This window comes from Bubalus bubalis, chromosome 14 (assembly GCF_019923935.1).
Source record: "Bubalus bubalis isolate 160015118507 breed Murrah chromosome 14, NDDB_SH_1, whole genome shotgun sequence".
Taxonomy (NCBI): domain Eukaryota; kingdom Metazoa; phylum Chordata; class Mammalia; order Artiodactyla; family Bovidae; genus Bubalus; species Bubalus bubalis.
In genome coordinates, this window is record NC_059170.1 from 72,671,875 (window position 1) to 72,695,454 (window position 23,580).

At 37.8% G+C, this 23,580-nt stretch overlaps 1 protein-coding gene across 1 annotated transcript in view; it reads left to right on the forward strand.

Annotated features, from left to right (window-relative positions):
* The first annotated feature begins 519 nt into the window (after window positions 1-519).
* The window catches only part of LOC102410310 (ankyrin repeat domain-containing protein 26), a 65,655-nt gene continuing 42,594 nt past the window's right edge, over window positions 520-23,580 (forward strand). Inside the window, exons 1-7 of the mRNA XM_044928268.2 lie at window positions 520-629; window positions 3,123-3,156; window positions 4,255-4,324; window positions 7,294-7,354; window positions 7,447-7,643; window positions 22,197-22,326; window positions 22,628-22,689. Of these exons, the coding sequence (XP_044784203.1) occupies window positions 7,324-7,354; window positions 7,447-7,643; window positions 22,197-22,326; window positions 22,628-22,689 (420 nt within the window). The 5' untranslated portion in view covers window positions 520-629; window positions 3,123-3,156; window positions 4,255-4,324; window positions 7,294-7,323. The remainder of the gene's footprint in view (window positions 630-3,122; window positions 3,157-4,254; window positions 4,325-7,293; window positions 7,355-7,446; window positions 7,644-22,196; window positions 22,327-22,627; window positions 22,690-23,580) is intronic.

Below are 23,580 nucleotides of genomic sequence, written 5' to 3' on the forward strand. Positions count from 1 at the left end.
ACTCATCACCATAATTAATAAGTTTCCTGCAGCCCTTGAATGCTAAACATATAAGAAAACAGACATTGGTTTTATTGGGGATTTCAAAGTAGTTCCAGCAATAAAGTTCAAGAACAAATTATTCCATTCTGCAAGCATTTTGGGGATATATTATCTCATTAAATCCTCTTAATCCCCTTGTGAAATAAGGCAGTAAGATCCCAGGTGTGTAGAGGAAGACTTTGAACTCCAGAGAAGCAACTTCTCTAGAAACAAAGAGCAGTTGGTTACAGAGCTAGGATTTGCAAGTTTGAAAGAATTTTCGTATGCCAAGCTAAATCTAGTTAATCTACTGAGCTATATGCCCTAAGTTCATGACTACTTCATCTTCCTTTTCTTTCTCCTTAAAATACATACTAAGCAAAACTTTGTAGAACTTAGAAACTTGAAATCTATGGGACAATTGTAGTTTTGATATTATCACTGACATTGTCTGTCTGAAATAATCTAAGAATTTACATATTTTGTGGTTGTTTTTCATATTAGTGTTAAAATATTATTTATCACATTTTTAACACATAGCATTTGCGAACTGATCTCTGAATATAAAGAAAAGAGGCCTAAAACTACTCCCGAAAACAGCAACCCAGGTATGTCATCTGATAATAATGAATTACTCTTGGTGATTCTACCATAGATAAAGTAGGAGTGAGGAAGTTTCAATAATGAAAGAACTATGATAAAATTAGTGTAAAATGCACGTGTGTTTATTTTTAAATTAATTTCTTAATAGTCTAGTATTCAGAATTGTTAAAGAAGTTAAATGTAGGTAATTTAACATCAGAGACAGTATTGTCTGAAAAGAATTCCATGTATTTAATCACAGCTGCTAAAATCCTGTATTAGATTTTTGTGTAAATTAGAAAAAATGTTTGTTAGTATGATATATATTTCATCTATAATCATATTATAACAAATTGGATTTCTTATAAAAGTGGAACTTTAACTTTTACAAATAGTTTGCATTTAGTGAATGAATAGTTATTAGTTACTGTGTAGTGATTAGTCTCATTAAAAAAGTTACCATCGTTTAAACTGGGAACCTCAACAATCCCTTCCTGGTAGGATAAGAAATGATAAACAGTAAGAACTGCAATGCTGAGCCAGTGTGCAGCGTACCAGGAAGAGATTACTTTCGAAAGATACCTTGGAATAGTACAGATCAGAAAAGCAATGCCTAGTTGAGAACCACCGGTTATTTTGCCTATTGTACCAACAAGGTGTCTGTTACCAACTTTATTGCTCACAGATCCAAAAAGAGTGAGATAGGTTGGCTTCATTAGAACCAGAATTTTCCTTCTGTGTGTTGGATGATTGTCATGATAGTATAGTTTTGTAAGAACAACAAGTTCTGTTGCCCTTCTTTAAAAGATTATCATAATAGATTTTCAAATAGATCAACTTGGGACTCTGCAGATTCTAATAAAAGACCCCAAACACTTCACATTAGCAAAAACACCACTATGTCCCCTTGATGTGGCATCTAGCACATGGTACAAGCTGTCTGAGAACACCTTTAAACTTAGTAGACCTCTATCTAATCAAAAGGGGCTTCCCAGGTGGCTCAGTAATAAAGAATCCGCCTGGCAATGCCTGAGATACTGGTTTGATCCCTGGATCGGGAAGATCCCCTGGAGAAGGAAATGGCAACCCACTCCAGTATTCTTGCCTGGGAAATCCCATGGACAGAAGAGCCTGGTGAGCTACAGTCCATTGGGTCGCAAAGAGTTGGACAACTCAGTGACTGAACAACAACAACATCCATCAAAGGACTTCTGTATGTTAGAGAAGATACAGAGATGACATAGAGTCTTGGTCTTCGATATGCTCAGAACAGAATAGAGTTGTCCCTGGTTACTTTCTATAGTTTTCTAAACAGACTTTTCAAGGAAATCATTCTTATTTATTTGTTCATTTGTTCACTGAAGAGATAACTATCAAGTGTCTTTTACGTACCAAGCATTGTTTGATGTTACAGGGTGCAAACATTTAAAAATCACTGCCCCTGCCCTCCAGGCTCGAGCTTGGAAGACCCCTCTCCCTCCATGTGAGTCATCCCTCCAGCATCAGATCATGACGACACATGTGAAATGCTGTCCAACAGCACCAGAGTCTGTAGCTCCTTCCATCCTTCCCTTCCTCCCCTTATTCATCAGCTTAGGATCTGATGACAAATGCCTTCCAAGCTGAAAAAGCATGATTTCTATCAACATTTGCCATATAATGTGCAGGATTGATATAATGATATATCCCTCAGTAGAACAGAGCACTGTTTAGACCATCCTGCTCTAGGTGGTCCAGATACCCTTGAACAATGGAAGGAAATAGTCTCAAGAGAGTGTGCTTTTCAAATGTATTAGTACGTATACACATATATTTAAAACATTAAAAAGTTCAGCTTATGTGTATCCTACTGACTCACCACTACAAGTCTAGTCCTCATCCCCACCACCCACGTGACCCCCTTTACCCATTTGCCCTCCCCCACCTCCCTTTCAAGAGACCATCCTTTCTAAATCTGGAATCACTACATCCTTCATACTTCTCTTACATTTGGAAAGAGGGCCAGGAAGACTTTGTCTCCTATATTTTCCCACGCTCTGAAGTTCAGTGCCTGTAGACCAAGCTTCTCTGTGATAGGGCATTTTCATCCTGAACTGAAGAGCCAGAGAATTTGTGTTATGTCCCAGCAAGACACCTGTAGGCTCTGTTCACTGCTCCAGGCAATGGAAGCCCAGAAACACTGTGCTGTTTAAGCGTGCTATTGTCAGCTTATCGTACTGATTCTATTAATGGTGTGTATCATTTTCTGTCAGTCTCCTAGAGTTTGGTTAGGATTATGGTCATTGTAAACAGCAGTTCTTTCTTCTTTCTTTCTGTTCTACATTTGATGACTATAAAGGAGAGCAATGGTTCTTAGTATTAATGGCCCATGAGTATAATACAATCACTATTCCCTCTAGTGTGGTCTCCAGGTGTGGTCCCAAAGGAATACTTCTAAACAAAACATCAGTCTTGAGGTTTTAATAGTCTGTATTTTTCTTTTGTTGATTTAAAATGTGTCTTACTTTTTTCTTTAATAGCGGCTAAGAGTTCTGAAGAAGACTCTTTAAGCAGGTAGGATTTGACAGATTTTTTTAAAATTGTATGTGTTACTAAGAGAACACACAGAGAAGAGAAGCTAATGTTTGTTGAGTGTTCTACTCTGGGTTAGAGACTGCATTATGTGCTTAACATTTGTGACCTCATAGAGTCATCAGAACGGCTTTGTAAAGTAACTGTGTCCTACTTTTACTTAATTAGGCAACTGGTTTGAGGAGGTTGATGAATTGACCCATGAGTCCATGGTTAAAATGAGTTGACCTGTGATTTGACAGCTGGCCTGCCTGGCTTCAACATCCACTCTCCTGTCCCTCAGCAGAGATTGAGAAGTACCCGTGTAGCATATAAGTGAAACATACAAATTATTTCTTTGACTTGTGTCCATTTTAAGTTTTAGACATTGCGGGAGCTCCTGTATTCCCTTTACAGTAAAGGGGAGGAATGGGGCCTTCTCCATAAGTGATTTCCCTGCTGAAGGACCAAGACTGCCGTTTTTGATGGACACAGTTTAGTCTCTGAACCAGGGACAGACAATGGAGAAGGAGCAGCATATCCTTCTGCTTTAAGTCATCAGGTTTATTCCAGTTTGGGCAAACAAAAGTTATGTCAGTCCATCAGTTAGATTTTCAGTTCAGCTATTAGGACTTGGTGAAAACATATTATTTCAGTCTTTGTTATGGGAACTATGAATGAGTCTTACCTAGATATGTCCTAGGTTAGGAGAGATGGAAGCAGAAATAGGTAACTAAAATCTTTTTGGAGACTTCTCTGGGGGTGCAGTGGTTAAGATGGTTAGTAAGACTTCTCCTTCCAATGCAGGTGGTGTGGGTTCAATCTCTGGTAGGAGGAGCTGAGATCCCACATGCCTTGGGATCAAAAAGCCAAAACATAAAACAGAAGAAACATGGCAACAAATTCAATAAAGACTTTTAAAATGGTCCACATCAAATATCTTTTAAAAAATGTTTTAAAACAGAGGCCAAATTTTAATTATGTCAAGAAACTTCGTTTACTACATAGATAGCCAAACTTTCACTTGCTTCTTTTTTTTTTTTTTTTTTTTTCATTTAGAGAAATGAACTCACTCATTTTCGTTGTGTTTATGCTCTAAAGGTTTTCCAACAAACCTGGTGTGGATTCACGGCCTACATCAGATGATGACGTCTTAGGTTCTGAAATCAAGGTAAAGTGCACTCTTGTGAAATTAGTTTTCATGCTCTGAATTCAGTTTCATGTAGTGTTTACTCTTAAATTCAGCAATGGTGTCCCTCTCACTGTTTTATGTTTGTAATGGAAAGTTCTTCAGGGCAAACTATTTTATAAAAATATGACTAGTTGATTTTTTTTTATTTTTAACTTTGGTAAATACTGAAGGTGGGGTGAAGAAAACAATGGGCTGGAAAATATAGAGTGACAGGAAAATTGTATTGGGAAAAGCTTTCCCACAGTGAAGGAAATATGAATTTTGGTCAAGGATAGAGTCTTACTGTGAATTTTAAACCATAAGGACATGACTTTGCAACACTCATAATGATATCTTTAGTGGATATAATTACTTATTTTAATAATCATGGAATCTTCCTGGAGCCTTTCAGTTCCAAACTATATAGCATATATCATCTAGTTGCCGCCCCCCCCCACCCACCACTACCCACCACCCCTGGACACTTTATTTTGGTTTTGTTGGCATTGGCAACCCACTCCAGTACTCTTGCCTGGAAAATTCCATGGACAGGGGAGCCTGGTAGGCTGCAGTCCATGGGGACGCAAAGAGTCAGACACGACTGAGTGACTTCACTTTCACTTTTCACTTTCATGCATTGGAGAAGGAAATGGCGACCCACTCCAGTGTTCTTGCCTGGAGAATCCTAGGGATGGGGGAGCCCGGTGGGCTGCCGTCTATGGGGTCGCACAGAGTCGGACATGACTGAAGCGACTTAGTAGCAGCAGCAGCAGCAGAGTTGTTAGGAGGGCCTTTTTTTTTTTTTTTTTCCTCTGTTTCTGTCTCGGCTCTGCATTAAGACTAAAATAAAAGTTGAAGTTATAGAGATTTAGAAATTAAAATTCTGTGTCTCCAAAATCCATATTATAAAGGGATTCCACTGTGTTTTCTCAAGCATTCCATTAAGAGTATATTCACAACTCTTCATCTCATTGAAGAATGCATGTTGGCCTAAAATAATAACCAGCTATAGAAGCGGTTTCCCTTGTGGCTCAGACAGTAAAGAATCTGCCTACAATGCAGGAGATCTGGGTTCAATCCCTGGGTTGGGAAGATCCCTTGGAGAAGGAAACAGCTACCCACTCCAGTATTCTGGCCTGGAGAATTCCATGGACCATATAGTCCATGAGGTTGCAAAAAGTCGGACACGACTGAGCGACTTTCACTTCATAGAAGCAGAGACTTTTAATAACCATAAGATAAAACTTACAACTTGAGATTTTTTTTCTATTGTAGTTTTAAAAAAACCTAGTCCAAGTTATTGTGTCACATTCTAAAGCTTCAGATTTCAGACATTTTGTATTATTCTGATTTAAGTGTTCATCTTATAGCCCCGTATCAGTGTAAGCTAGTGGAGTTCAGGAAACAATTGTGCATCTCCTGGAGCATGTAGCATAGGTCTCGAGTGTAAGAATCATGTTAATAGTTTTTGAATGTGAATAAATGAAGAGAGACATGGGATCCTGTATAATGTTACAGGTAATATAGTCAGCTGCATTATGTTGAGGAAGGAGGTCCTGCATAACAAGGAAATAAACAAGGAATACGTGAAAAGTAAAAGGTTATAGTATTTTTTTCAGTGTCCACCAATTGTGAGATGAGAATTTTAGGTTAGAATTTTTGACCATTTTAGCCCCATCTTGTGTTCCATTAAATGTTTCTTTTCAAGCCATACCTTCTCCTCAGAATTTTGATTACCAGTTCTTTTTCCCAGTAAATAGTTAGGAATATTTCTTAATCAATTTTTCTCTCTCTCAAGTAATACTTTACAACATTCAGGTAGTGATAGATGACCATGTGTGGCTACTCAAATGACATTTTTTATAGTGGCAAAATTCAACTCTAATATGGTAGTATTTATAAACAAAAAGTTTTAGAGTAATACTGACTGCTATACCAGGGATATATTATGAACAAAAGCCTCTGTCTTAAATATATGTTTTATATACAATGTATGTTGATATTTTCATAAAATTTGAAGAACAATATAGATGCATAATTTATATGTTAATAAAAGCATATAAAATAGAGGCTTTGTTCATAGTATATCCTTAAGAATACTGATATATTACTGATCTATTGTATATGAATTTTAAATATATGTGTTTTTCCACAAAACCTTATTATACTTATTTTTTTCCCTTAAGTTTGTACTTGACTAGGAACTTCTCTCTCTTTGCTTTCTTTTCCTCCCCCACCCCCCCCCCCCCTTTTTTTTTAAACTGTTAACCTAATTTTTCCTTGCAGAATACTTTTCTTCAGTGTCTGTTCTTTCAGTCCATCTCTCTCTGCCTCTACTGTGAATATGTTTGATTATGGCTTTCTGTTTAGTGTGTTTGTGGCTTTCATTCATGGTCATTTCCCTACAGGTTTACTCTTGTTTTTTTTCCCTTTTTCTTTGAAAGAGCTGAATTGAAACAATCATTTGTCTTTAGTTGTTTAACAAACAGAATAGAAGTAGCTTATCCTGTTTGCACTTGTAACCTATCTAAATAAGGTTCTACGAAAATCTAAAATTTCATATTTCCCTTCCCAAGTGATAATTGATGCATATAGAAATCATGCAAGCATATGTCAAAATATAGCAATTAATTTAAATGTCTTAGTTTTTCAATAGTACTCTAAACTGCCAGGGATACATTTTTTTTTCTAGAACATTTTGGTAGAGAAATAATCTAGTGGATGTCATAGTATTTGTACAGCAGTCAATTAGGGGTAAGGAGAGGAACATCTGGGGTTTCTGATGTCATCTGTCATAATGCTTACCCTATGAGAAGGTTAGTCAGTGGCAGAACTGGGATTTGAATCCACATCTGAATGACTCCAGAGCCTGTGTTCTTTGTGTTAGATCATATAGTAATGGGGGAGGTTATAATTCTTTTATTCAAGTTGATACTTGTTATTCATCAAGCTCTTATTTTCTTCTCCAGAAGGAACCAAAACCAAAGTTAGCAAAGCTAATGAAGGCTTTTCAGCAATCCAAGAGAAACCGTAAGTTATTTGAGGACTGTCCTCCTGGTGTTATTCACTGATTTGAAATGACACAGGTTCTCATGTACTCTCCCCTGTTTTCACTGTATTAGAAGCAGAATGTGGCATTGTGAGACGAGAGAGTGCCACCCTCTCTGAGAACAATAATTCTGATAGTGAAATTGAAGATGTGGTTGAAACCCTTCCCAAACCATCACCTGGAGTCCAGGGCTTCTCTCATCCTGCCTTCCCAAGGCCTGATCCTCTTCCAAAATCACTCAAGACTCTAGCAGGCCTTGGTCTTGCAAAGGTAAGTTGTTTTGTTTTTAACTCTTTTTTTCCCCTGTACTTTTTTACACACCATTCCCTTGATCCTATGATGACAAAAAGGATCCCACCGCAGAAATGGAAGACTTCAAAGTCAGGATACAAAATGATGTGATAATAAGAGCAATATATCTGCATGGTTCAGATTTATAAATGTTGTCATACTAAGTATGCCATTATGAAAGAAAAAAATTACAAAGCAATTAGGAAAAACAGCTAGATGAATATGAAGACTGCAAGGGGGATGAAGGAGAAGAATTCATTTAAGAAGGATAAGATGAAGACGAGACGAGACAGAGGAGGCGGTCCTAAGATGGCAGAGGAATAAGACAGGGAGACCACTTTCTCCCCCACAAATTCATCAAAAGAACATTTGAATGCTGAGTAAATTCCACAAAACAACTTCTGAATGCTGGCAGAAGACATCAGGCACCCAGGAAAGCAGCCCATTGTCTTCAAAAGGAGGTAGGAAAAAATATAAAAGATAAAAAGAGAGACAAAAGAGGTAGGGATGGAGCTCCATCCCAGGAAGGGAGTCTTAAAAAAGCGAGAAGTTTCCAAACACGAGGAAGCATTCTCACTGCTGAGTCTGTGGCGAGCCTTGGCACCACAGAGGGCAACATAACCAGGAAGAAAAATAAATTAATAATTAAGACCCACAGATTACGTGCCCAATGGTAACTCCCCCAGTGGAGAAGCAGTGCAGACGCCTGCATCCTCCACTAGCAAGCGGGGGCTGGGCAGGGAGGCGTGGGCTGCATTGCTTAGAGTAAGGACTGGGCCTGAATGCCCCGAGGGCAATCTGAGGGAACTAACTTGGGCTAGCAAACCAGACTGTGGGAGAGCTACCACGCGAAAAGCCCTAACCTAAGACACTACCAGGCCCATTCACAGAACAAAGGACTGAGCAGAGCTAGCCGGCTGCAGGCCAACCCATCCCCCGCCTCTGGTGACAGGCAGGCAAAGGCAGCCAGAGCTGGAAGGGGGCAATCGCGGCCCCAGAGAGGCATTATCTAACAAACTGCAAGCAGGCTTCGTTGCTAACCAAGACTTCTTGGGATTCTGGACGGTCAACATCTGCCTGAGAAGGTGCACCAGTTGTACACCCAGAAAACCGAACGGCAGGGATGGGGGAGGCGATAAGTCGCAGCAACCGTGCTCACCAAACACCTCATCACCTGAGCTGCTCGGACCTGGGAAGTGCACAAAACGCAGGCCCAACGGAGTCTTCACCTCTGAGGACTACCCAAGCGCCTGAACCTGAGTGGCTTAAACCTGGGAGGTGCAGACAGCCAAGGGCTGGCCTCCGATGGTTCCTGGTGGAGCAACCTGGAGCCTGAGCGGTGTGGGCAGGGAGGGCACACGAGCCGTGAGCAGGGGCAGGCCCAGTGTGACTGAGGCACTGCAAGCACACGTGTGTTATTTGTTTGCAGTGTCCCTCCCTCCCCACAGTGCGACTGAACAAGTGAGCCTAAAAAAAGTGTCCACCACCATCCCCCTTGTGTCAGGGCTGAAATCAGACACTGAAGAGACCAACAAACAGAAGAAGCTAAAACAGAGGGAACCTCCTTGGAAGTGACAGGTGCAATAGATTAAAACCCTGTTGTTAGTACCGACTACATAGGGAGGGGCCTATAGGTCTTGAGAAATATAAGCCAGATCAAGGAACTATCTGAAAATGAACTGACCCCACACTGCCCACAACAACACCAGAGAAAGTCCTACATATATTTTTACTATTTTTATTATCATTCTGTAATTTTTAAACAAAATTTTTAATTTTTAAGTCCTCTATTACTCCTTTAATTTTCATTTTTATAACCTACTATTACTTAGCAAAAAAAAAAAAAAAGAGAGAGAGAGAGAGAGAGAAAGAGACCCTATTTTTTAGAGCAAGATTTATATATATATATATATATATATATATATATATATATATATTATACTTTTTGTGACTTTGTTTTTTTTTTCCTTTAATATTGAATTTTTGAAAATCCAACCTCTACACTAGATTTTTAATCTTTGCTTTTTGGTATTTGTTATCAATTTTGTACCTTTAAGAACCCAATCTTCAGTACTCACGTTTACTTGGGAGCAAGATTACTGGCTTGACTGCTCTCTCCCACTTTGGACTCTCCTTTTTCTCCACCAAGTTGCCTCTATCTCCTCCCTCCCCCTTCTCTTCTCTACCCAACTCTGTGGATCTCTTTGTGTGTGCCGGACGGTGGAGAACACTTAGGGAACTGATTACTGGCTGGATCTGTCTCTCTCCTTTTGATTCCCCCTTTTATCCTCCTGACCACCTCTGTCTCCTTCCTCCCTCTTCTTCATGTAACTCTGTGAACCTGTCTGGGTGTCCCTCACTGTGGAGAAACTTTTCATCTTTAACCTAGATGTTTTATCAATGGTGCTGTATAGAAGGAGAAGTTTTGAAACTACTGTAAAAATAAGACCGATAACTGGAAGTAGGAGGCTTAAGTCCAAACCCTGACTCCAGGGCACTCCTGACTCCAAGGAACATTAATTGACAGGAGCTCATCAAACGCCTCCATACCTACACTGTAACCAAGCACCACCCAAGGGCCAACAAGTTCCAGAGAAAGACATACCACACAAATTCTCCAGCAACACACGAATATAGCCCTGAGCTTCAATATACAGGCTGCCCAAAGTCACTCTAAACCCACTGACATCTCATAACTCATTACTGGACACTTCATTGCACTCCAGAGAGAAGAAATACAGCTCCACCCACCAGAACACCGACATAAGCTTCCCTAACCAGGAAACCTTGACAAGCCACCCGTACAACCCCACTGACAGAGAGGAAACTCCACAATAAAGAGAACTCCACAAACTGCCAGAATAGAGAAAGGATACCCAAACGCAGCAATATAAACAAGATGAAGAGACAGAGGAATACCCAGCAGGTAAAGGAACAGGATAAATGCCCACCAAACCAAACAAAAGAGGAAGAGATAGGGAATCTACCTGATAAAGAATTCCGAATCATGATAGTGAAAATGATCAAAAATCTTGAAAACAAAATGGAATCACAGATAAATAGCCTGGAGACAAGGATTGAGAAGGTGCAAGAAAGGTTTAACAAAGATCTATAAGAAATAAAAAAGAGTCAATATATAATGAATAATGCAATAAATGATATCAAAAACACTCTGGAGGGAACAAATAGTAGAATAACGGAGTCAGAAGATAAGATTAGTGAGATAGAAGATAGAATGGTAGAAATAAATGAATCCAAGGGGAAAAAAGAAAAACGAATTAAAGAAATGAGGACAATCTCAGAGACCTCTGGAACAATGTTAAATGCCCCAAAATTCGAATCATAGGAGTCCCAGAAGAAGAAGACAAAAAGAAAGGCCATGAGAAAATACTTGAAGAGATAATAGTTGAAAACTTCCCTAAAATGGGGAAGGAAATAATCACCCAGGTCCAAGAAACCCAGAGAGTCCCAAATAGGATAAACCCAAGTTGAAACACCCCAAGACACATACTAATCAAATTAACAAAGTTCAAACACAAAGAACAAATATTAAAAGCAGCAAGGGAAAAACAACAAATAACACACAAGGGGATTCCCATAAGGATAACAGCTGATCTTTCAATAGAAACTCTTCAGGCCAGGAGGGAATGGCAGGACATACTTAAAGTGATGAAAGGCAATAACCTACAGCCCAGACTACTGTACCCAGCAAGGATCTCATTCAAATATGAAGGAGAAACCAAAAGCGTTACAGACAAGCAAAAGCTGAGAGAATTCAGCACCACCAAACCAGCTCTCCAACAAATACTAAGGATATTCTCTAGACAGGAAACACAAAAAGGGAGTATAAACTCTAACCCAAAACAATAAAGTAAATGGCAATGGGATCATACTTATCAATAGTTACCTTAAACATAAATGGGTTGAATGCCCCAACCAAAAGACAAAGATTGGATGAATGGATACAAAAACAAGACCCCTATATATGTTGTCTACAAGAGACCCACCTCAAAACGAGGGACACATATAGACTGAAAGTGAAGGGCTGGAAAAAGATATTCCACGCAAATAGAGCCCAAAAGAAAGCAGGAGTAGCAATACTCATATCAGATAAAATAGATTTTAAAACAAAGGCTGAGAAAAGAGACAAAGAAGGACACTACAAAATGATCAAAGGATCAATCCAAGAAGAAGATATAACAATTATAAATATATATGCACCCAACATAGGAGCATCACAATATGTAAGACAAATGCTAACAAGTATGAAAGGGGAAATTAACAATAACGCAATAATAGTGGGAGACTTTAATCCACTCACACCTATGGATAGATCAACTAAACAGAAAATTAACAAGGAAACACAAATTTTAAAAGATACAGTAGACCAGTTAGATGTAATTGATATCTATAGGACATTTCACCCCAAAACAATGAATTTCACCTTTTTCTCAAGCACACACGGAACCTTCTCCAGGATAGATCACATCCTGGGCCATAAATCTAGCCTTGGTAAATTCAAAAAAATAGAAATCATTCCAAGCATCTTTTCTGACCACAATGCAGTAAGATTGGATGTCAATTACAGGAGAAAAACTATTAAAAATTCCAAAATATGGAGGCTGAATAACATGGTGGTGAATAACCAACAAATCACAGAAGAAATCAAAATATGCATAGAAATGAATGAAAATGAAAACACAACAACCCAAAACCTGTGGGACACTGTAAAAGCAGTGCTAAGGGGAAGGTTCATAGCAATACAGGCATACCTCAAGAAACAAGAAAAAAGTCAAATAAATAACCTAACTCTACACCTCAAGCAACTAGAAAAGGAAGAAATGCAGGACTCCAGGATTAGTAGAAGGAAAGAAATCTTAAAAATTAGGGCAGAAATAAATGTAAAAGAAACAAAAGAGACCATAGCCAAAATCAACAAAGCCAAAAGCTGGTTATTTGAGAGGATAAATAAAATTGACAAACCATTAGCCAGACTCATCAAGAAACAAAGGGAGAAAAATCAAATCAATAAAATTAGAAACGAAAATGGAGAGATCACAACAGACAACACAGAAATACAAAGGATCATAAGAGACTACTATCAGCAATTATATGCCAATAAAATGGACAACGTGGAAGAAATGGACAAATTCTTAGAAAAGTACAACTTTCCAAAACTGAACCAGGAAGAAATAGAAAATCTTAACAGACCCATCACAAGCACGGAAATCGAAACTGTAATCAGAAATCTTCCAGCAAACAAAAGCCCAGGTCTAGACGGCTTCACAGCTGAATTCTACCAAATATTTAGAGACGAGCCAACACCTATCCTACTCAAACTCTTCCAGAAAATTGCAGAGGAAGGTAAACTTCCAAACTCATTCTATGAGGCCACCATCACCCTAATACCAAAACCTGACAAAGATGCCACAAAAAAAGAAAACGACAGGCCAATATCACTGATGAATATAGATGCAAAAATCACTAACAAAATTCTAGCAATCAGAATCCAACAACACATTAAAAAGATCATACATCATGACCAAATGGGCTTTATTCCAGGGATGCAAGGATTCTTCAATATCCGCAAGTCAATCAATGTAATACACCACATTAACAAATTGAAAGTGGTCAACCACTTTTAAATGAATGAAACTAGAACCCTTTCTAATACCATAAACAAAAATAAACTCAAAATGGATCAAAGATCTAAACGTAAGACCAGAAACTATAAAACTCCTAGAGGAGAAGATAGGCAAAACACTCTCTGACATAAATCACAGCAGGATCCTCTATGACCCACCTCCCAGAATATTGGAAATAAAAGCAAAAATAAACAAATGGGACCTAATTAAAATTAAAAGCTTCTGCACAACAAAGGAAACTATAAGCAAGGTGAAAAGACAGCCTTCAGAATGGGAGAAAATAATAGCAAATGAAGCAACTGACAAACAATTAATCTCAAAAATGTACAAGAAACTTCTGCAGCTCAATTCCAGGAAAATAAACGACTCAGTCAAAAAATGGGCCAAAGATCTAAACAGACATTTCTCCAAAGAAGACATACAGATGGCTAACAAACATGAAAAGATGCTCAACATCACTCATTATCAGACAAATGCAAATCAAAACCACAATGAGGTACCATTTCACGCCAGTCAGAATGGCTGCTATCCAATAGTCTACAAGCAATAAATGCTGGAGAGGGTGTGGAGAAAAGGGAACCCTCTTACACCGCTGGTGGGAATGCAAACTAGTACAGCCACTATGGAGAACAGTGTGGAGATTCCTTAAAAAACTGGAAATAGAACTGGGACCCAGCAATCCCACTACTGGGCATACACACCGAGAAAACCAGAATTGAAAGAGACACATGTACCCCAATGTTCATCGCAGCACTGTTTATAATAGCCAAGACATGGAAGCAACCTAGATGTCCATCAGCAGACGAATGGATAAGAAAGCTGTGGTACCTATACACAATGGAGTATTACTCAGCCATTAAAAAGAATACATTTGAATCAGTTCTAACAAGGTGGATGAAACTGGAGCCTATTATACAGTGTGAAGTAAGCCAGAAAGAAAAACACCAATACAGTATACTAATGCATATATATGGAATTTAGAAAGATGGTAACGATAACCCTGTATGCGAGACAGCAAAAGAGACACAGATGTATAGAACAGTCTTTTGGACTCTGTGGGAGAGGGCGAGGGTGGGATGATTTGGGAGAATGGCATAGAAATATGTATAATATCATATGTGAAACAAATCACCAGTCCAGGTTCGATGCGTGATACAGGATACTCGGGGCTGGTGCCCTGGGATGACCCAGAGGGATGGTATGGGGAGGGAGGTGGGAGGGGGGTTCAGGATGGGGAACACGTGTACACCCATGGTGGACTCATGTTGATGTATGGCAAAACCAATACAATATTGTAAAGTAATTAGCCTCCATTTAAAATAAATAAATTTAAAAAAGATGAATACGAGACAGAATGAAGGTCAAGATGAAACATTATTTTACAAACACAACAGAAATAGTGGGGGTAAGTCAGAGGAGGTGCTCTATATTATAAATATGAGATAAATTATTTCAAATTCAACGTAGGAGAAAGTGAGGTTGTGAAAACTCAATACTTATACACTTCTGAATGACATATAGCTGATTTTTATGAAAAACTGAAAGAAAATTTGATACTTAGCTTTTTTGGTGGTTGTTTTTGAGGTTGGTGGTTGTTTTTGTTTTTTTCTTTAAAGTGTAGTCATAAACTAACAATACTGTGTTAGTTTCCTGTGTATAGCAATGTGACCTGGTTACACTTGTATATGTATATATCTATATTGAATATAGTTCCTTCTGGAAGTTCATTTCAATTTGAAGTGATTTCTCTTTTTTAAAAAATTCTCACTTTGAAATTAATCAAGTGATGTCTTCTATTTAATCTAGCAAAACTTTCATTTATAGGCAATTCTAGATGAGCTCTATTTTAGGCCTTAGCAGATATATTATGAATTAAGAATTTGTGGCCCTTCTGTTTCTTGTGGTTACTAACTTACTGTTTGATACATACTTAATGTACTTAACTAATTTATCTTACTCTTTGGTATAATCTTGGTGGAGGTTTTGAATCTTTTTGAAAATAAAGAGGAAATAAGCATTTTATCTTGTCTTTTACTAAAATTATAATTTATAATTATATAAATGAGATTCTTAAACTCTTTTCATGTCATGAGAAAATTTTAAGCTGCAACAGTCTTAAAGAATAAAATGTAGAACTCCACCCCGCCCCACCCCCAGAGAGATTCTGATTTATCTTTTCCTAATATCTGCAAGTCACACACATTGAATGAATGAAATCACAATTCATGATTTTTTTCTTATGGAGACTACTTGTTATAAAATTATAAGGAAAGAATTACCAACAGAGTTTATAAAATTATCTCAGAAAGATAATTTTTTACTTTAAAAAATATCTCTAGTAATATGTATATTCCATTTTAGGAATTTTATTAAAGAATAAAATTTTAAGAAGTTTATTTTTAAGAAGTTTTTTTAAGTTAAGAAGTTATTTTTAAGTTTTATTTTTAAGAAACTTTATTAGCTTCAGTATTTGTAGGTGTTAAATTAGCATGTCAGTTCTTTGCTATACATGCTAAACTAAAATGCAAATTCTTCCATATCTAAAACTCAGTCATTGTGGTTACTTGATTGTTTCAGCTCATTTGTTCTTTCCTGATGTGAATATTGAATTCTGCTGGATAATCATAGATGTATTTGAAAACTTTTAAATCTCCAACTTGGATAATCATAGTTTTACTACTTTTTATATATCTAAATTGTTCCTTCAATCTTTATCTGCCATTGAAGAGGGCATAGAAAGAAAATTAGGGTCGTTAGTGTGCTGTTTACAGGGAAAAAAGAAAACGATGAAATTTTCAAATGGGGTTTTTAGAAAATGTATTTATTTTTTAATTGACGGATAATCACTTTACAGAATTTTGTTGTTTTCTGTCAAACATCAACAAGAATCAGCCGTAGGTACACCCATGTCCCCTCCCTCCCAAACCCTCCTCCCATCTCCCTCCCCATCCCACTTTTCTAGATTGTCACAGAGTCCCTTTCTGAGTTCCCTGAGTCATATAACAAATTCCCATTGGCTATCTATTTTACATAAGGAATTGTAAGTTTCCATGTTACTCTTTCCATCCCTCTCCCCCTCTCCCCACTTCCCCTCCCCCCATGTCCGTAAGTCTGTTCTCTATATCTGTTTCTCCATTGCTGCCCTGCAAATAAATTCATCAGTACCATTGTAGACTCAGAATCTTTGTAGATTCCATGTATATGCGAATAGTATATGATATTTATATTTCTCTTTCTGACTTGCTTCACTCTGGAGAATAGGCTCTAGGTTTGTCAACCTCGTTAGAACTGACTCAAATGTGTTTCTCTTTATGGCTGAGTAATAGTCCATTGTATATATTGTTCTAGTTCTATGAAAAATGCCATTGGTAATTTGAAAGTGATCACACTGAATCTGTAGATTGCATTTGGTAATATAGTCATTTTCACACTATTAATTCTTCCTACCCAGGAATATGGAATATCTCTCCACCTCTTTATGTCGTCTTTCTTTTCTTTCCTCGGTGTCTTAGAATTTTCCATATACAGGTCTTTTGTCTCCTTAGGTAGGTTTATTACTAGATATTTTATTCTTTTTGTTGCAGTGGTGAATGGGATTGGCTCCTTAATTTCACTTTCTGATTTTTCATTGTTAGTATATAGGAATTCAAGTGATTTCTGTGTATTGACCTTGTATCATACAACTTTGTTAAATTCATTGTTTAGCTCTAGTAATTTTCTTTTACTAGAAAATAGATAGTTTCTTTTGGGTTTTCTATGTGTGGAATCATTTCATTTGCAAAAGAGAGAGTTTTACTTCTTCTTTTCAGATCTGGATTCTTTTTATTTCTTTTTCTTCACTGATTGCCATAGCTAGGACTTCCAAAACCATGCTGAATAATTGTGGTGAGAATGGACAACTTTGTCTTGTTCCTGATCTTAGAGGGAATGCTTTTCATTTTTCCTCATTGAGAATAATGTTTGCTGTGGGTTTATTCTATACGGCCTTTACTATGTTGACCGAGGTTCCTCCTGTGTCTATTTTTTGAAACGTTTTTGTCATAAACAGGTGCTGAATTGTGCCAAAGGCTTTTTCTGCCTCTATTGAGATGATCATATGGTTCTTATTTTTCAATTTGTTAAGATGGTGCATCACATTGAAATTGGTTTGTGTATATTGAAGAATCCTTGCATCCCTGGCATAAACCGAATTGATCATGGTATATGAGCTATTGAATGTGTTGCTGAATTGTGTTTGCTAGAGTTTTGTTGAGGATTTTTACATCTGTGTTTGTCAGTGATATTGGCCTGTAATTTTCTTCCTTGTGTTGTCTCTGCCTGGTTTTGGTATCAAGGTGATTGTGGCCTCATAGAATGAGTTTGGAAGTGTTCCTTCCTCTGCAATTTTTTGGAAGAGTTTCAGAAAAATAGGCATTAGCTCTTCTCTAAATGTTTGATAAAATTCCCCTGTGAAGCCATCTGGCCCTGGGCTTTTGTTTTTGGGAGATTTTGGAGAACACTTTCTATTTCAGTGTTTGTAATTGGCTTGTTTGTAATTTTTATTTCTCCCTGATTCAGTTTTGGGAGGTTGAACTTTTCTAAGAATCCGTCCATCTCCTCTCGGTTGTCCCTTTTATTAGCATGTTGTTGCTCATAACATTTTCTTATGATCCTTTTCATCTCTGTGTTGTCTGTTGTAACTTCTCCTTTTTCATTTCTAATCTTGTCAATTTGATTTTTCTCCCTTCTGTTCTTGATGAGTCTGGCTAGTGGTTTGTCCATTTTGCTTATCTTCTCAAAGAACCAGTGTTCAGTCTGATTAATCTTTGCTATTGTTTCCTTCATTTTCTTTTTGATTTATTTCTGCGCTGATCTGTATGATTTCTTTCCTTCTGCTGACTGTGGGGGGTTTTGGTTCTTTTTCTAGCTGCTTTAAATGTAGAGTGTTGCCTGTTCAAAGTTTTTCTTGTCCTGGAGGTAGGATTGTGCTGCTATCAACTTCTCTCTTAGAAGTGCTTTTATTGAATCCCATAGGTTTTGGGTGGTCGTGTTTTTGTTGTCATTTGTTTCTAGGAATCTTTTGATTTCCCTTCTTATTTCTTCAATAACCTTTTCGTTATTTAGTAATGAATTGTTTAATCTCCCTGAGTTTGTGCTTTTTTACATTTTTCTCCTGTAGTTGATATCTAGTCTCATAGTGTTGCGGTCAGAGAAGATACGTGACATATTTTCAATTTTTTAAATTTACTGAGGCTTGATTTGTGGCCCAAGATGTGGTCTATCCTAGAGAATGTTCCATGTGCAGTTGAGAACAAAGTGTATTCTTCTGCATTTGGATGGAAAGTCCTGAAGATATCAATTAGATCCATTGGGTCTAATGTTTCATTGAAGTTTTGTGTTTCCTTATTGATTCTCTGTTTTGATGATCTGTCCACTGGTGTAAGTGGGGTGTTAAAGTCCCCCACTATGGCTGTGTTGCTGTTGAATTCCCCTCTTATGCCTGTTAGTGTTTGCCTTGTGTATTGAGGTGCATCTATGTTGGGGGCATAAATACTTGCAATTGTTATATCTTCTTCTTGGATTGATCCTTTGATCATTATGTAGTGTCCTTTGTCTGTTATAATATTCTTTATTTTAAAGTCTATTTTGTGTGAAATAAGGGTTGCCACACTGGCTATCTTTTGGTTACCATTCAAATGGAATACCTTTTTCCATCCATTTACTTTCAGTCTGTATGTGTCTCTAGGTCTGAAGCGGGTCTCTTGTGGGCAGTATATATTTGGCTCTTGTTTTTGTATTCATTCAGTTATTCTGTATCTTTTGGTTGATGAATTGAATCCATTTATATTAAAGTAATAATCAATATATATGTTCCTGTTGACATTTTCTTAATTGTTTTGGGTTTGTTTTTGTAGGTCTTTCCTTTCTCTTGTGTTTACTGGCTGCAAATCCCTTTAGTATTTGTTGTAAGACTGGTTTGGTGGTGCTAAATTCTCTTAACTTTTGCTTTGTCTGTAAAGCTTTTGATTTCGCCATCAATTTTGAATCAGATCTTTTCAAATAGGGTTTTCTATTTCTTTCTTATGTCATAGTAGTACTTTAAAATGCCTCATAATTCCATCCTCACATAAGCATTTCTCTTCTACAAATTAAAACTTGTCTTTTAAGATCAATTTTAAAACAGAGTCTTCTTGTAGCATCTTGAATTGGTGTTTAACAATTAAACCTTTCATTACACAAAATGCTTATTATGGTAATATGACAGAAATGAGTATTTTCATTTATTTATAAAAGTATAGTTTTATATCCTTGAAACATGTTGAAATATATAATTGACAATTTTAATCTCATAGTTTTCTTCCCCTGGTATTGTTTTATTTTCAAAAGTTCAGATTTCTGCCTAGGGTTGCATTAATTATACCAGGTTAGTATTTTTTACAAATAATTATCTTTACAGTATGTTTTTCCTGAATAAGTTTATCTATTTCTAATTCAAATGTATTTACCCAAATCCTTTCTTCTGAGTCCCTTGCACGCCTCAAAATAATTTATTACACCCCAAACTGAAGGCATTGTCCCTGATGCTTCCCTCATCCCTGACTCTTTGTAAGCTATCCCTTCATCTGTCTTCCCCATCCTAGTAGACAGAATCACTGAAATGCCACAGCAGGAAAAATCCTGGACTCCAAACTTCCTTGAAATTACCGCTTCCAGTCACTCAAGAAGTTCAGTATTTTCTGCCTGCTTCTCATTTTTCATATCTTATCACCATAACTCACTGTCTCACCTATAATCTTGAAATATTCTTTTCTAGTTTTGCTACCCTGATGTTCTTTTTTATGTTGCTGCCAGAGTAATCTTTCTAAAATATACTTGTCAATCTTTTCATTCCTCCTGGCTCTGCAGTTTGTTTTAGAATGACTGTTACCATTTTTATTTGGCTATTTTTAAAACCAAATTAGCTTTTTAATTACAGTTTAATGGACACTTTGGGTGATGTACAGTATCTAGTGTGCTTACTGTCCACTCTGGAGCATTGCTTATAGGTTTTTGTTTTTGTTCTTTTCTTTTTAATGCTCTCCTGTAATACACTGTCATACTTGCTACTTCCTTCAATCTAAGTCTGAATTTGGCTATGAGGGGTTCATGGTTTGTGCCACAGTCAGCTCCCAGTCTTGTTTTTGCTGACTGTATAGAACTCCTCCATCTTTAGCTGCAAAGAATATAATCAACCTGATTTCGGTATTGACCATCTGGTGATGTCCATGTGCAGAGTCTTCTCTTGTGTTGTTGGAAGAGGGTGTTTGCTATGACCAGTGCAATCACTTGGCAAAACTCTATTAGCCTTTGCCCTGCATTCTGTACTCCAAGGCCAAATATCCAAATAGGGAAAGGAGTACATCAAGGCTATATATTGTCACCCTGCTTATTTAACTTATATTCAGAGTACATCATGAGAAACTCTGGGCTGGATGAAGCACAAGCTGGAATCAAGATTGCTGGGAGAAATATCAATAACCTCAGAAATGCAAATGACACCACCTTTATGGCAGCAAGTGAAGAACTAAAGAGCCTCTTGATGAAAGTGAAAGAGGAGAGTGAAAAAGTTGGCTTAAAACTCAACATTCAGAAAACTAAGATCATGGCATCCAGGCCCATCACTTCATGGCAAATAGATGGGGAAACAGTGGAAACAATGACAGACTATATTTTCTTGGGCTCCAAAATCACTGCAGATGGTGACTGCAGTCATGAAATTAAAAGACACTTGCTCCTTGAAAGAAAAGGTATGACCAATCTAGACAGCATATTAAAAAGCAGAGACATTATTTTGCCAACAAAAGTCCATCTAGTCAAAGCTATGATTTTTCCAGTAGTCATGTATGGATGTGAGAGTTGGACTATAAAGACAGCTGAGCGCCAGAGAATTGATGCTTTTGAACTGTGGTGTTGGAGAAGACTCTTGAGAGGCCCTTGGACTGCAAAGAGATCCAACCAGTCCATCCTAAAGGAAGTCAGTCCTGAATATTCATTGGAAGGACTGATGCTGAAGCTGAAACTTTGGCCATCTAATGCAAAGAACTGACTCATTAGAAAAGACCCTGATGCTGGGAAAGATTGAAGGCAGGAGGAGAAGGGGGTGACAGAGGATGAGATGGTTGGATGGCATCACCGAGTCAATGGACATGAGTTTGAGTAAACTCTGGGAGTTGGCGATGGACAGGGAGGCCTGGCGTGCTGCAGTCCATGGGGTCGCAAAGAGTCGGACACAACTGAACAACTGAACTAAACTGAACTTTCTACTTCCTAGTGCAGTGCAGTCTTTTCCATGTCACTTGAATAAAAGCATGGCACCAAGTAAAATAAATTGGTGATGATCCCTGTCACTTGAAGGAAGAAGATGACACTTGCTTTTCCCTGTTTGAACCTGGTCCTCCAGTTTTGTCTCTCTATACAGTTCCCAGTAACTGTGATCTAGTTTTCCACATGACTTGTGAATACTGTTTCACACCTCATCTGTTGGTTCGGGCCTCCCTTCCTAGAACCCCCCTCACACCCCGGCTCTGCACTCTCTGTCTTCTGAGACACAGCCCTTTGTCACAGCGTTCCTTGAGCTTCCCAGGTACACCTGCCTCTGCTCTCCTTTGTGCGCGTCCTGTGCTCTGTCCACTTCAGCTGCAGAGAGGTCGAAGGATACTCTTCTGCTCTCATTTGTTTCCACCTGTCTCTGCCTTGCCTAGACGCAGAGCAGAGTCGCTCTTCTCTTTAACAGTTCTAATTTCTCCCAGGACACCCTAGAGGATGTGCTAGACACCGTGATTGTTGTCTCACTGACGGGGTGAAGGACCAATGAATGAATATGTTTTCTGAAGTTGGGTTTTGGTTTTATTTTGTCTTGTTTCTATAGGAAGGAACCACAAAGCCAGAACTTGTTGAAAAAGAAAGTGATGCTGATATTATTGAAAGGGCTCCCCAAGAGCAAGCAAATCATGACCATTTGACTTCTGTTGATAGAGCACACAAAAATAATAGAAGTGGTAAGTTAGTGAATGCCTGTGAATTTTGTCTATACTTAAAAGTAAATATAAAAACATATAAATGGTATAGATCCAAATACAATATCCATTTCATTTGAAATACATTTCTTTTGCTCTCTTTCTTCAGAAGTGTCCCACTTACTACCAACTTTTTCTTCCTGAAAATGCTTCAACCCTCTGAAATTCTTTTCCACTACTTTATTTTATTGAAATATTTGTGGATAGGGAGAGACTTACATATGTCTTTAAAATTCATAGTAGTGAATGTTCTCATTAATGCATCTGTGACTGCATTTTACAGACATGATGTCAGCCATAGGATTGGGAGAAGAGAAAGATACAGAATCACCTAGGATTTCTGAGGTATTGTCTTCTATTATTATTTTGAAATGTAAGCCCTGAGTAATGTAAGTACATGAAAGTGGGAGATGCTGTGACTCTCTCACCTTTGCATTTCCCCATCAAAACTCTTCTCTTACTTTTAACCTATATTGAATAAAATAATTCTGTGCCAAATACTACCACCTAGTACACTGTTGTTCATTTGCAAGATTCACCTAGTGAAGTAGGTGAAGTGTAGTACAGAAACCAAGGCTTAGAGCTCATAAGGAATCCGCTTGAGTTCTGAAGTTACATTTATCTGAAAACTGAAACATTATTTCAGGTCAGCCCATGGCCAAATGTTTCTTTGTTTCATGTGTGTGTGTATCACCTCTTTTTTAGATTCTTTTTCCCATATGGGCCATTGCAGAATATTGAGTAGCATTCCCTGTGCCATACAGCTGGTCCTCATTAGTTATCTATTTCATACACAATAGTGTGTAGTGTGTATGTGTCAGTCCCAATCTCCCAACCAAATGTATGTTTCTTTGGTACATGTGCACGTGTAAAACTGCTAGAGAGGGTCAGAGAGAAACAGGTTGAATTGTGGTTTTTATCACTTGGACCTTGAAAGATAGTGCTTGAAACTTAAAAGTGTTACTGTGTTTGGATTGTCAGGTTAATCTGGAAGAAACATTTCAAGAGAGGCAAAAGCATGGGGAATAGCAATAAATATGTGGGGTTGTAATAACAGCAGTTTGCTTTAGCAACGTTTTAATAAGTACAAACCATTTTGGATTGTTTAAGTAGCAGGGGGACTTCCCTGGTGCCTCAGAAGGTCAAGTATCTGCCTACGGTTTAGATCAAGGTTCGATCCCTGGGTCAGGAAAATCCCCTGGAGAAGGAAATGGCACCCCACTCCAGTACTCTTGC